Source organism: Idiotropiscis lumnitzeri, chromosome 19 (genome assembly GCF_059441095.1).
Source record: "Idiotropiscis lumnitzeri isolate Australia: NSW breed Sydney's pygmy pipehorse chromosome 19, RoL_Ilum_1.0, whole genome shotgun sequence".
NCBI lineage: Eukaryota > Metazoa > Chordata > Actinopteri > Syngnathiformes > Syngnathidae > Idiotropiscis > Idiotropiscis lumnitzeri.
This window is the reverse complement of record NC_142409.1, coordinates 13,220,187-13,233,696: the sequence shown is the minus strand read 5'-3', so window position 1 is coordinate 13,233,696 and position 13,510 is coordinate 13,220,187. Positions and strand designations below refer to the sequence as shown.

The 13,510-nt window shown below is 44.9% G+C and overlaps 1 protein-coding gene across 2 annotated transcripts in view; it reads left to right on the top strand.

The window, feature by feature from the left end:
* Positions 1-10,260: 10,260 nt before the first annotated feature.
* The window catches only part of LOC148318667 (A-type potassium channel modulatory protein DPP6-like), a 75,481-nt gene continuing 72,231 nt past the window's right edge, over positions 10,261-13,510 (top strand). For both annotated transcript variants that reach the window (XM_088282937.1, XM_088282934.1), the window contains exon 1: positions 10,261-10,505. In XM_088282937.1, the coding sequence (XP_088139063.1) occupies positions 10,487-10,505 (19 nt within the window). In that variant the 5' untranslated portion in view covers positions 10,261-10,486. The remainder of the gene's footprint in view (positions 10,506-13,510) is intronic.

The following is a 13,510-nucleotide window of genomic DNA, read 5'->3' as shown; positions in this document are numbered from 1 at the left end:
CGGGCTTAGCATGTGTGGCTCGTCCGTGTTACTCGTGAGCTGTCGAGAAAACGGATGGCGAGTCTATCGTCACCTGCAGAAGAAAACATCAAGCGCCTGCGTTTTTCGGAGTGGAGCTCCCGGCGGACTTCTGAGTGTTTGCTGAAGCCCACTCAAGCTAACACAGCGAGAGTCCACAGGGAATCGGGCCGGGCCCGCTCACAGAAGGGGTCCGCTGATCTCTTCAGGGACTCATTAATCCGGCACTCGGAGTGAACATGAGTCCGCGATCCAAGGTCGGAGTCGACTGGACGGAACCAGCTTCCATTACCGGCTGTTTTTTGTTTTTAGCAACAAATCCAAGGTCGACCGATTGCACGCTTTGATCGCGAGAGAGAATAAATGTGCTGACACGTTGAATGTTTGTTAGCATCGGTCTTGGTTTAGTTTTTGTTCATATTATTTTTCAGTGGCACATATTTGTCTCATGTCTTTTTTGTTTTTGTCCCTCCCGGTTCTCGTCAGCCTTGTTCCCTGTCAACCAATCAGCTTCCTCCAGCCAGGTGTCCAGGTGTGCCTCATTAGTTACCTCACTTTTCCTTCCCTACTTCTTTCAGTCGGTGTGAGTTTTTGTTGTGGAGTCGCAAGTCACGTTCCCTCATCTTCGTCATCTTTCCAGTCGTGGTGAGTTTATTTCACGTGTTTTTTTTTTTTTTCCAAACTTTGTTTTTTTTTTTTTTTTACCGGTATGCCTCCTTACACACGTGTGCTTGTGTCCACTTGTATAAAGTCGAGTTTCCAAGATTTCAAACGTTGGGAGCAGAAGTAAAAGTACAGCTCCCCTAGCAAGTACGACAAAGTATTTGAAGTCTTTTACTTGAGTCGTGACGTCAGCAGAGCGACGGAATGACGTGTTCGTTTGCAGTCGTGGAAAATGGAACGAGTAGCGCGCGGCGGTTCGAGTATTCAGCTTGATTGTCTTCCTTGCGAGGACGACGAGTGGACGAGTGAATGGACCTCGCGCTAAATGATGCGGCATCAATTTGGAAGTGCGGAACTCGTCGCTCGAGGTGTCGCTTGCCATCATGCTTCCTTGGCGACTTTCTGCACGTCAGCAAACGTTGGGAAAAGGAAGAGATTTTTTTTTTTTTTTTTTGTCGTACGTGTGAAGGTTTCTGGAAATGTGGCCCGAGTCGGACGATTTCTGCCGATGATGGCAAATGTGCCGATCAAACGGCGGTTGGCGATGTCACCTCGCCAATTTGCACTTGAGTGGAATGTCATGCAAATGAAGTCAGAAAAAAAAAAAAGTCAAATGGCTGACTGCAGTCACGTGTGCGCCATCGGTCTTCCACTTGACAGCATTTTCTTTGGCTTGCAGCCCGAAGCGTGCAATTGTAACCAAAATGAGTCATAACTTTACGGATGAATTCATTTTCAAATGATTTCTTTTCATATTGTGTCCTTTTTTTCTATTTGAGTTGTAATGGCCCTTTCACTTTTTTGAAATGCTTCAACTTTGTTCATTAGCGACCAGTCCAGGCTGTTAGCCCCGCCCCCTGCCCGAAGACGGCTAGGATGAGCTCCGGCCGGCTCAGATAATGGTTGGATGGATGATTTGAAATTGGGTGAGTGCTTGCACACGTTGCGGAAGATATTATTTTCGTATTCCCGCGATGAAATTGAGAAGGAAGTTGAGCGTCGGACAACGAGGGATGAATCTATAGAAGCTCGAGTCCTAATCTATTATTCAACGTGTCTCGCCATAGGTCTCCTAGCAAAGGCCAAACTTCCATTTTTTTTTTATCGAACATCCTCTTCGCAACATCTCGCATGTTTGGTTGAGCAGCCGATATATTTTTAATACGACAACGCTTCACATTATTTTGGTTGCAGCTCACGTTTCGCCGTTCCTCTTCCAGATTTTGCCCGCTCGGCTGGCCTACGGACGGCCGAGATGTTCACGTCGTCCGCCAGAGGTGGCGCCGCTCCGCTCAGGTGAGTTCCGAACAAAAACGACGCAGACAAAAGCTGGAATGTCATGAAAAAAAAAAAAGTAGCATGTTCATTGGCAAAAATTTGAGTGTGTTCCTGCATCTGTTTTTTTTTTTTTTTTTTTTTTTGGAGTTCCAAAATGAGCCTAAATACAAAAAAGGTTTGTATTTTGGTTTTCATTTTTTTGGTGCGCTTTTGGGAAAGACCTCGAAATGGCGTCAATCTCGACAAAGAAACGCTCGGGCCTTCGCAATGTCTCAAATTTCAAACAGCAGCCGCACTTCTGTTCCCCAAAATAGAATTTTGCCCTTTCTAAAAATAGCGGTGAGCTTTTCTTTTCTTTTTTTTTTTTTTTTTTTTCATCCCACTTCCTGTTGTCAAGTACAACCGAACGTTTGTCGCGTTGACTGAGAACAAAACAACAACGAGAGGAAGAATCTTTTCATGTTCGGAATGATGATTTCGACCGCCGATGTTTATCACGTTCCCGCGGCCAGCCGTGACAAATCAGCAGAGGACATAAAGACGTTCGATAAGTGCTTAACGGCGGCGACTTCAGGATCGCCTGCACGTTGTTGGGATGATAAAGTGCCATCGAGACGGGTCACTGGCCGCTTCGGCGCCTTCCGCGTCGCTTAATTAGTGCGTTTGCGTCCTCGATTGATTCCGACGTGCAGAAAATGCTGATTTGCCAACGGGAGCTCGTCTCAACTTTCTTTTGTTGTTAGCGTCGGCGCTTGACGGTGTGCCTCCTAGTTCTCGAGAATCAGCATGTTTGCGAGACGCAATGATGCTTTTTTTGATTCCGTATTCTGCTTTCTCCGTGGTTGCAGATAAGTGTGCCGTCTTCACATCGGCGTGTGACGCCGAACGTGCTGTCCGCTGGGTGTTATCTAGCTTCAGTAACGACACGTCCAAAAATATTTATGTGAAGTAAAATCTGAAAGATTTTCCTGCAAATGACTTGTGTCACTGCTCAAGTTTCAAATCTGACCTTTCCTGGTCGATCCATACAGGAAACAACGTTGGCACTTCCTGCGGTGTGAATTACCGAAAGGAAGCGCGACCCGGCGGGAGCGAAAGCGACTCGTCTCCTTTAATTACCGAAACCGCCATCATCCGGCCTCTTTTCGCTTCCAATAAAAGTGTCAGCCCGCGGCTTGGTTGCACGCGTGCGCTTCATGTGCGCACAATGTGACGGACACGCCGTTTGCAAGATGTGGCGTTCAAGCGCCGCGGGAGATTGCGTTAAGCCACGCAAAACGGCGCCGCCCGTTCCAACGGCGCCAAGCATTTTGTCAGCGGCTGGCTTGACTTTCAAATGCATGAAAATGAGATGCGTTAATCTCTCATTTCAGCAGCGAGGGCCGTGAAATCGGCCGATGAATCGGTCGGGCCTTTATCGCGCGCTGAAATTTAAATTGCCGACTTGTGTCTTTTGCTTTTCGCATTTAATCCTTTGGTGAAATGAAGTCAAGGCAGACTTTTGTCTTTTGTTTAAACTCATGAAAAAAAAAAAAGACGAGAGCAAGATTATCATATAGTGTGAACAAAAAAATAACTCTTGTTTGAAATAAAAAATCAATTAAATTGAAGAATTTTGGAGGAAATAACCTGCTCTAAAAAGCAATTAAATAACTGAAATGAAACAACAAAAATGCTAATTAATATTGCTCAAGGCAAAAAAAAACAAAAACACATATTTATGTGAAATCTGATCAGTTGACGTGATTTAAAATGATTCCGAATTGACCAATCCGCTGAAAGGCTTCGTCTGAAACATTTCTAACTCAAGAGATGATTAAGAATTTGTTCTTCTGCTTCTGAGGCGTCCAATATGACCAAAACTTTTTTTTTTTGCTTTAAATCGACATCTTGATTAAAGTGTCGGACCCCCAACCTCATCTGGGCTCGCCCGCTACTTCACAACCACCTGATGTTGGTTTCATGCCTCAGACGCTCTGATAAGTGCTCGAGAGGTCATCGACGCCATCTGATTGGCTGCCGTCACATCCTGTGTTTTTTTTTTTTTTTTTTTTTTTCCTTTCCACATCGGGATGCAAATGTTTGATTCTCAGCATGCAGCAGGAAAAGATCTGTCACTGCAAGCGCAAAGCACTTCCCTGCATGGGGAATCTGAGCCGCGTCCACAAAATCCATGCTCATCTCCTTTCGGGCTCTCAGATTTCACACGGGAGCGCTCTTGTCGCCAATTTGCCAAAGAGGAGCTTTGACTGCAAATGGACGCTGGGCAGTGTTCACCTCCGGGCGCAAAGCAGACGACCCCCCCCGCTCACAATGGCTGCTTTTTAAAGTGGGTCATATTTTTTTATTTTTTTTTGTTCTTTTTGAAGCCGTTATGCGTTTTGGCTGCGAGCGGGAAAGGACAAAAGCGCCAAAGAGAACCTGCGAGAGCTCTCCCACGGTGAGCTTTAACGCTGGCGCCAGCTGTCAATCATCCACCCACTGGGTTGCAAATTCAGCCCATGAAGCCAAGCTAGTTTCGCAACATGAAATTTGGTTGGCTTAGATACTCGGAATCACACCCACAAAAAAGTCTCAGGAAGTCATGCTTGAAAAGGTCCGATTTGGCCATTATTGTCATTTTTGGGCTCCTTCAAACACAAACGTGTCTTAGCCCAAGTGGCCTTCTCTACATAAGAACATTTGAATTTGGGTGGCATGTCTTTCATGAGTTGACCCACAAAAAAAAAAAAAAAAAAAACCCCTCCGGAGGTTGAAGTAATTTTTTTTTTTTTTTTTGTCCCATTCCCAGCGGTCCTTAAAAGAAGGACTTTTCAGCAAATATGGATGACGAGAGCCACAAAAAAAGTCTCAAGCCGTGGTCAAGAAGACCCAGGAAGTCGGCCATTTTGTCTTGAGGCGGCCATTCTCGACGAACTTGTCTCAGCCCCGGACGAGGTTTTTATTTCTCAGCAGGAAGTTTGTCAGGCAAGTCGATCATGAGCGGAACCACCAAAAATCTCAAAAAGCCACACTTGAAGTTTTAGTGGCCGTTTTCGGGTCCTTTTAAGAGCACGTATGCTCGGCAGATGGACGTTAAGTCCCGTATCAAATTTGAGTTTGTTCTCGTGAGTGCGAGCAGAGCATGGCAACAAATTTTTGTCGATTGGAATCAAGAGCGCTTCATCTAAATGTAAGATTTGTGTCTGGGTCGACGTGTTGAGTTGGATCCTGAATCAAACGTGTCTGCCGGTCACTCGCGCCGCTCCTAATATAGCTTCAAAAAGGCCTCGCCGAGACGCAAACTTACTCATCGTTGCAGCCCGAAGAAGAAAAAAAAATAAGTTGAGTCGCTGGGATGAAAATGTGATCCTCAAATATCTTCTTCTCTGTTTCAGCCTTTGAGAGATTTGCACTTCAATGGGAGCGAGTGAACTTCCCAGAAGCCTTCCGCTCGCGCCCGTCCGTCCTCGCCGAGCGCGTTTCGACGAGCTTCAACGGCCTCGCGATGGACTCGTCTGCAAAGTGTGAGTTGAAATTCTTCACAAAGGCTTTCATATTTAATATGCTGAACGCTATGAGTTAATCGTCACACGTCTCCTGAAGTTTCTTCTCTGCGTGGACGAGTTTACTGTGGAGAAAAAAAAGTTCTCCTGCCGAAAAACTTTTGCATATGTGCTGAAAGTCTTTTTTTTTTTTTTTTTTTTTTTTTTTTTTAAATCTCTGCGGTCAACATTCAGCTCCAAATATTGCGCTATTAGCACCAAACCAGAAAAAAATCTTGAATTCTTGAGTAAACAGCAGTAGAACAAAAAAAAGGTTTGTGACTCAAAAAGAAGAGAAAATGAGCTTTTTGTGACAAAAGTTTGCCCGTGTGACGATGCTCGACTTGCCCAATAAATTCATCGGCAGTCAACGTTTGGATTCCGCTTGACAAATGAACGCGTCCGCCGCCAGCGAACGCGTTAAGATTGCCGATAAATCCACTTGAAATGCCGAGTGTCGTCCGCCGCAGTCGGATGAGCCCGAAGAGGCTCGTTGACATTCTGCTCATAAAGTCTTCATCAAAAAAAGAAATGTCAAACATGAGCAAACGCGCAACCTTTTGCGTCGTAAACCTCTCCAAAGAATTTCGCTGGCCTCTTCATCAAAAGTTCCCCGACACGGGAAATCCTTTTTTTTTTCTCACCTTTTCCCGCTCGGCGTCGTCTCCCATCGATTCAAGTGGCGGTCGCCTTCCGACAAAAAAAAAAAAACGGCGCTGTCCCGCTCGGGCCTCTTATTTGGCCTGCCGATGCGTTTCCGGGCTGATTATGGATGAAAGACGACACCAAAGCCCAGACGGACTCATTAGATGAGCGGGCTAAGTACAAGGCGGCTTGTTGTGGCTCGCGACGGCGTCGACGGCGGCGGACAAATTCTGCCGTCTGCACTTTTTGACTGAATTTCGTGAGCTCGTTCGGTCCAGTTTGTCGGGACGTGGACTTTGCTGTCATGGACGTCCTTGACGTGGACATTTCTGCATTTCGTGAGGAAGACTTGAAGTTCTGAACTTGGCTTTGTTTCAGATCGCCTCTTCCGGATAATCTCGTTAGTTTTAGTGCGCTCGCTATTGGTTTTTGTTTTGTTTTTTTTGTCGCCATCCAGTTCCATGAATATCTTCTTTTTGATAATATCCTCTGGGCTGTCAGAATGGCATCACCCCCCCCCCTCCCTTCCGCCTGGGACGGTGTTACAAAATCACAAAAGCGAGAAAGCGTTGTGGTGGTGGAGGGGGAATGAAAAGGGCCATTTGTGCGATCAAACTTTGATTTTCATGAGTCGCTTTTTTTTTTTTTTCTTCCAAAAGTAAAAGTAGGACAGACTTTGAGCTTCTTCTCTCTTTTCTTCCCCTCAACGTGGTTGTCAGGCAGTTATTTGAACAATTGAAGAACATTTATGCAGCATCTCTGCTTTTCAGACTCAAGATTTTTTTTTTGGTCCCGTCTTTTCATGGCTCGGCCTCACCGCTCATCAACAAATCAACCGAGTGTCACACGGCTTCATGATCGAGTCACGTTTTGCATCGGCTTCCGATGAGCTGAGCTGCCAAGTGGGTCACCACAAACCCCCACGTGGGCTTCCGATCCAAACGTACGCGACGGAATTAGAAATCCTGACGGCAAATTTCCACTTGACTGCAGTTGCTCGGTGGAGTCGTTTTTGTTTGCGGCTCCCTTGATGAATGTTGATTGGTGCTTTTTAAAAAAAAAAAAAAAAAAATGCAATTCCAATCCTAAAAAAAAAACTTTTGCCTGATTCTCTCGTTTTTTTTTTTTCTACCAAAATTCTTTTAGATTTCAAGGAGAACTGACTTTTTCCAAATCATTCCTCGGGGCCAGTGAAAATGTTCTTCCACTCGAGGCATGAACTGAAAAATGCGACGCATGGAATAATAGCGACCCAAAAAGTGGTGCGAAAAATAGCATCAAACGATCAATTGATGTAAATATAGATGGAATATTCTCACATTTAGACACTTTTCTCTTCGGTATGAGGATATTCGGATTTTTATTTTTCCACCAATGTGGTGACCACCAAAGGCATTACTTTGCAATATTTTTGGAATATAAAAATGTGCATTTTTGTTCGATTCAAAATGTGGATTTTGGTTATTTTGATCAAAAAAAGAAAACGTTCCGAGTGTGCTGTTATCTTCTTCCTGCTTCATCTATTTTCGTGTTCCAAGCTTATATTTTCTCCTCCTTTTGACATTCCGCATTTAAATTCAAGTGTAGCTGAGCCGCTTTCTCGGGGGAGAGTGCAAATGAAAAGTCCGTTAATAGTTTGCTGCTTGAATTGCATTCTGCTTGATGCCATTGTTTCCCACCACCACGCGTGTTTCCAAGAACCCCCCCCCCCACTTGGAAGTCAGCGAAACCAGCCCCCCCCCCCCCCCCCCAAAAAACGAGTGGCAATTGAATTGATGAGCGTTTGCATGACAATGTTTGCCTTTGTGGACGCGCGTCAAAGTCGTTTTTTATTTTTCCTCAAACTGAGGAAGCATGACAGTCTGCCGAGAGCGAGAAGCATCACGTTCCTCTTGTAGGGCCGTCAAATTTGACATCTGAGCTCGCTAAAGTATCACAAGAAGGCCCTCTGGAAGTCGGACCAGTTGGGAAACGTTCGTTTGTCGAGTGAAAAGTGGCCATCTTTGCGAGGAAGAAGTAAAGCGCTTGAAAATAATAATAATAATAATAATAATATTCCCTTTATTAGTCCCACAATGGGGAAATTAGAGATTCGAACCCAGGTCTCCTGGGGAGACTGGGTCCTGAACGCGGCGCCTTAGACCACTCGGCCATCCATGGGCTCAGTTTTGCAATGAGCGGAACAAAAATGTGTTTTGTTTCCTGCAAATGAGTCCAGTTGCCATGGCGACAAGCCATAATGACTTTCTAGTGCTTAAAGCTCAGCGCTACTAAATGGGGGGCCGCAGATTTAAAAATCAACCGGTGGGACACACCATTAGGTACACTGCTCTTTGGTGACCTTCCGTACGTTTGTCGAAATAAAACACCCAGGGTGTTACTTTTGTCCAAATGAAGCTCCTCACATCAACATAGATGATGGCAAAGTGCTACTTTTGTCTAAATGAAACTCTTCAACTCCAGTGGGGTCCCTTTTTAATGTTTTATTTTTTTTGCTTGAAGGCAATTCAAATGAACTTGAAGGTAAATTTTCTTCATACGTAGTCACGAAAAAGTTTTCCAAATATGCAGTAGGCGCCTTTTGATCCAAATTTGTTTTACTTTGTTGGAGGTTCGAGCTTGCTACCAAATCTTTCACGTCCGACTTCTTTGATCATCCCCTTAATTAAAAACGTCGTTGTGGCATGGTGTCAAACTTTTTTGCAGTGAGTGATAAAGGCTAGCTGGGGAATTGCGTGGGCTTCTCCCGTTGTCAGTCAACACCGGAGGTGACGTGCAAATGGCGCCCCCCCCCCTCTCCCTCAGGATCTTCAAATCACTCGTCTCATTTCCATACGCGACGGTAAAAACGAGCCCGGGGGCGTCCGCTCGCCTCCCACGGACGAGATTAATTTAACGACATTTCATACGGATCGCATTTCCATCGCTGAAATAGATCCGTTTAAGATTTTTTAAATTCCTGCCTGGACGTTATTGCAACTCTCGGGAGTCATCCATTATACGGTTAACAATGACGCTCTTTTTTTTTTTTTTCGCAGATGGCGCCTTAATCTTGCGCGCCCGTTGGCGAGCCTTTTGATGCTCCCACCATTGAAGAGAACGTCAAGGCACGGCAAGGCCTTTTGAAAGTCAAAAATCCCTGACTGGCTTGTTGACTGCTGACGTCATTTCGCTTTTTTTTTTTTTTTTTAATACACAGGAATGTAAAAGTATGCTTATCTCCTCGAGGTGGACATTAAAATCGGAAACCACCCTTAGATATATATTTGGGATTCAGTTCTGACTTTAATAAGTGTGACCTCGAGTGTTATTCGACGCTAATTGACCCAAAGCTCAAAGTTTTAAGATAAAGCCCACACATAAAAAAAAAAAAAGGAAAAAGTCTCCTTTGATAAGATGAAGATGCTATCAGGCGACTCCACAATGAGATTATTCTGCACCAATCCACGATGTGCTCGGAGCCAGGCAGGAAGAAGCAAATTAACATTCGGCAGCGAGCGGCGCCGAAAAGCAAAAGGTTACAAAAATCAAGATAATCTCTGTCATGTCGACGCTTTGGAGGAAGAGAAGCCCCCGCTAACACCTCCCCGAAAGCCCTCCCCACCCCCCTCCGCAATGGATTTTACCTTTTGACATTTCCAACTTTTCCGAGACGATGAAAATCACTGCGAGACTTTTTTTTTTTTTTTCTTCGAGTTTCATTTTGAAAAAGCAAGCATTCACAGTGAGCAAAGTGTGTTATTCAAATGACTAGTAAACCACAGTTCTTCCACTAGTACACCGTTGCTTTTCTACTCATGGGCAGAAATTGTATATAGTAGAGGAAGGCAGCCATGTCGAAAATTTAATGATAAGAATCCCTAGTAAGATAAAAAGTGCATCCTCGTTATTCTCCTCGTGCACAAAAATGTCAAATGATAAGGGAAGGACACGATTGAAGGATCTGTTCTTCACTGCAAGTGACTCGGTAGTGCACACCAATGTCATGCAGTCGTGGAAGCGGCCCTCCGATTGTACTAGTGCACTGAAATGTTGTGCAATTCCGCGCACTAGTAGACTGAGGACCAACTAGCTTTCCAGAGTTGACACGAGTGTCAGCCCCCCCCCCCCCCCCGTGAATTGCTTTGCGCGTGCGCAAATGCTTCCTCTCACGCGCTGCGAGAAGAGCGAGCGCCAAGTGGGCTCATTCAGACGCTCCACGCACGCTGACACTTCATCTTACATCTGAAGAAAGACGAAACTTGCAGCTAAGAGAAGACCTTTGTGGATTCGAGCATCGGCCGACTTTCACTTGTAACTTGTTTTGGGCAAGTTGGCAACATGAACCAAACCGCGGGAGCCACCAACGCTTACCGGAGATGCTCCAAGGCAGGCAAGGTGGGAACTTCCCCCCCTCCCTTTTTTCGCGAGGCTGTGTGCGTGTGCGTGTGCGTGTGCGTGTGCGTGTGCGTGTGCGTGTGCGTGTGTTTTGGGGAGACATGCGAAGCTGAAGAATGTGGTTGGAAGACTTGAAGGGGGGAAAAAACACAAGCGTGCACGTAAGAGTGTGTGTGCGCGTGCACCAATGCGAGTGCAGCCCACTGACGTTCACGCGCAATAAAATTGACGACACTTTAACCGTCGTGTCCTCCGCTGAGCTTTCTTGCCAATACTTTGACTTAATTAGCCCCTTGGGAGGTTTCCATCTTGTGAAGTGAATCCGTTTTTGTTGAATTGGAGCTACTTCCCTAATTAAGTCTCATGCTAAAGTCTCAATTGCAGAAAGCATACAGAAGAAGTGCATCTCACACATTGTTACTCTCAGAAAGAGCACAATTTCTTTTGGCGTCTGCGATTGAGAGAATACAAAATGGCGCCTCATCCTGCCACTGAGCTCGCAGATCCCTCTGGTGCACTGCAACGACATCATGTTTTGATGTTCTTCTCAGCTGCATTAATGGTAAATAAATGAAAATAAAAACATTTTTCTGGCTTTAGAATTTTGAAAATATATTTCAATAATTTCTGACTAATATTAATTAGCATATGCCCCCATATTGCCTCGCTGCTTACAAGGATCAATTGTTATTATTCCCACTGATGATAAAAGATTTCAGCAACTCGGGAAATCGTATTGTACAAAAGTAGAGAGAGGGGGCAAAAAAAGATGTTTTTTTTCCCTGCAGAACCGCCTACATGCGCATCCCTTTCATTTGAACTCGCCGGCGGGACCATTGTGAGCTTGTCGAGAGGCGGACGACTCTTTGATGAGCCGTCTGTCTGGGCGGCGGTTTTTCTATTTGCGGACGCGTTGACAAGTCGCCCACGGGGGCGCTCCTTTCATGGTCCCACTTGAAAGGCCTTCACGTCAACATCAACGCTAAGCTCTCACCGGGAAAGTGCGGGTGCTGAAAGCGCCACCCGGCAACATTGGGGGTGTCGGGTGCGAAATGTGTGGGGGGGTTCAGCTTTCAATATTTTGGGTCCTCTTTCGCTTCGTTTCATCACTCAAAAATATTTAGTTGAATTTGAGTTATTGATTAAAAAGTATGTCCATAAAGTCTTGTTGGTTACATCATTCTTTTATGTATGTTGTATTTGTTCTGTTGATGAGCTGGAGAGCAAATACTAGTAGGACTTAACTTGGCCACTAGATGGCAGTGTAAGACAAGCATAGTTGGCCACAATGAATGTGAGCGACATTCATTGATAGTTTTTGCAACATAAAATGAGATTTTTTTTTTTGCAAGATGAAAAATAGTAACACAATAATACAGCTATCATTATGTTAAATTTTCTCCATGTCATTTTTTAAGTACTTCGCTATAATTTTAGATCCTTGTAAAATCCTTTTATTTTTTTTGTCCAATTTGATATCTGATTGTTTCCCCCTTTTATTGTGCTTTTTGGTTTTATTGTAGGCCATAATTGAGTAGTCATTCTGGGCATTATTCCATTTTTATTTCTGGGCACAATTTCGGAAGTTCTTCCGGGTGTTCCTCAAAAGGCCAAAGTGCCAAATGCATATTTGAACGCTTTCAGCCCGCTGAAAGCTTTTCGTGTGCAGGACATCGCCTGTTAATTAGCGGCGGGCCGAATGCGCCAAATATGGATCGGCGGGCGCGCTCATTACGCTGCGGGACTTTATAATGCGCCGTTATCACTTCAGTAACCTCGCAGGAGTTTATGGAAATGATTATCGATTCCTTCCCTCACCGTCGGATGAAATGGCGGCCGAGTGTTTGTCTCAATCACGTCGCGGATTTCCCAGCTGACGGCCACGTGGCGCTAATTAGCCGTGGGAAGCTTTATGGTCGTCGTCGTCATCATCATCATCGGCACTTTTCTCTCTTTTTCCGTTCATTTCATTCTGAGGACACTTGAATGATTTTTTTTTTTTAGCGAGTTAGCGTTGTCCATCTTTTTAGCAAACCTGCTTCCGAATGGGACTTATTCGGACAAATTTCCTGGTCGGATTTCGTCCAAGTACGTTCGCTCCAAACGGCGGCTTTTAACCAAGATGGCCGACTTCCTCTTCAATTTGGAGCTTGGCTCCTTGAGACGTTTTTGTGCGTCCTTCCATGATCGCCACGTCGACCCACTTTTGTGTTTGTTTGGTCAAACTGGTGTCAGATGCTATTTTGGTCGAACCTTCCAGGGGGCGCTACTGAGTGAATTTTGTGTTGCCTGAATGCAAACATTTTTCACCTGGATACATGCATTCCACGTTCAGATTTTTGCGCCGAGGAATGTTCAGAAATCGAGCTCCCTTTCCTCGTGGCCTCTTCCTTGCTTACCGCTCTCGTTGCATTGGAGATTTGTTGTTTGCCGTTCCCGGCGAGCAGATAAACAGCTCCATCTGCAATATTTATCGCACCATAAAATGTATAGAAGTGCCAATAAAGTTTTTACGGCGCAAGCAGAATTATTCATCTTTTATTGAGTCTGAAAAGCAAATTCTTAAAGCAGATATCGAGGTGAGGGGGGGCAACACTGCAGAAAAGTTATTTGAACGCGGCGCTACGATCTATTCCATTCCCACCGCATCATTAATATGCTTCAAAGTCGATTTATTTATTTATTATTATTTTATTTTTGGCGTCAGCGCTGGGAGATATGACTGCAAACGTCGCCGTTTGTCTTCACTCGGTTTGGTGACTGCAAATCAATAAGTTCCTTGTTCCGACATGGAGCGATAATCACGGAAAGACGGAAGACTTTTGGGAGAGCGAACTGGAGGAATATTAAACGTCCATGATGGCTTTTGTTTTATACGAAACATCTTCAAGTGTGACATGTAGATGAATAGTTGACGAAGAACTGATGCAACGCGAACATGCGACAGTTGTCACGCTAACACGATAGCGAGAGCGCAACCTGGGTAGAGAAAGTCGTAAGATTTG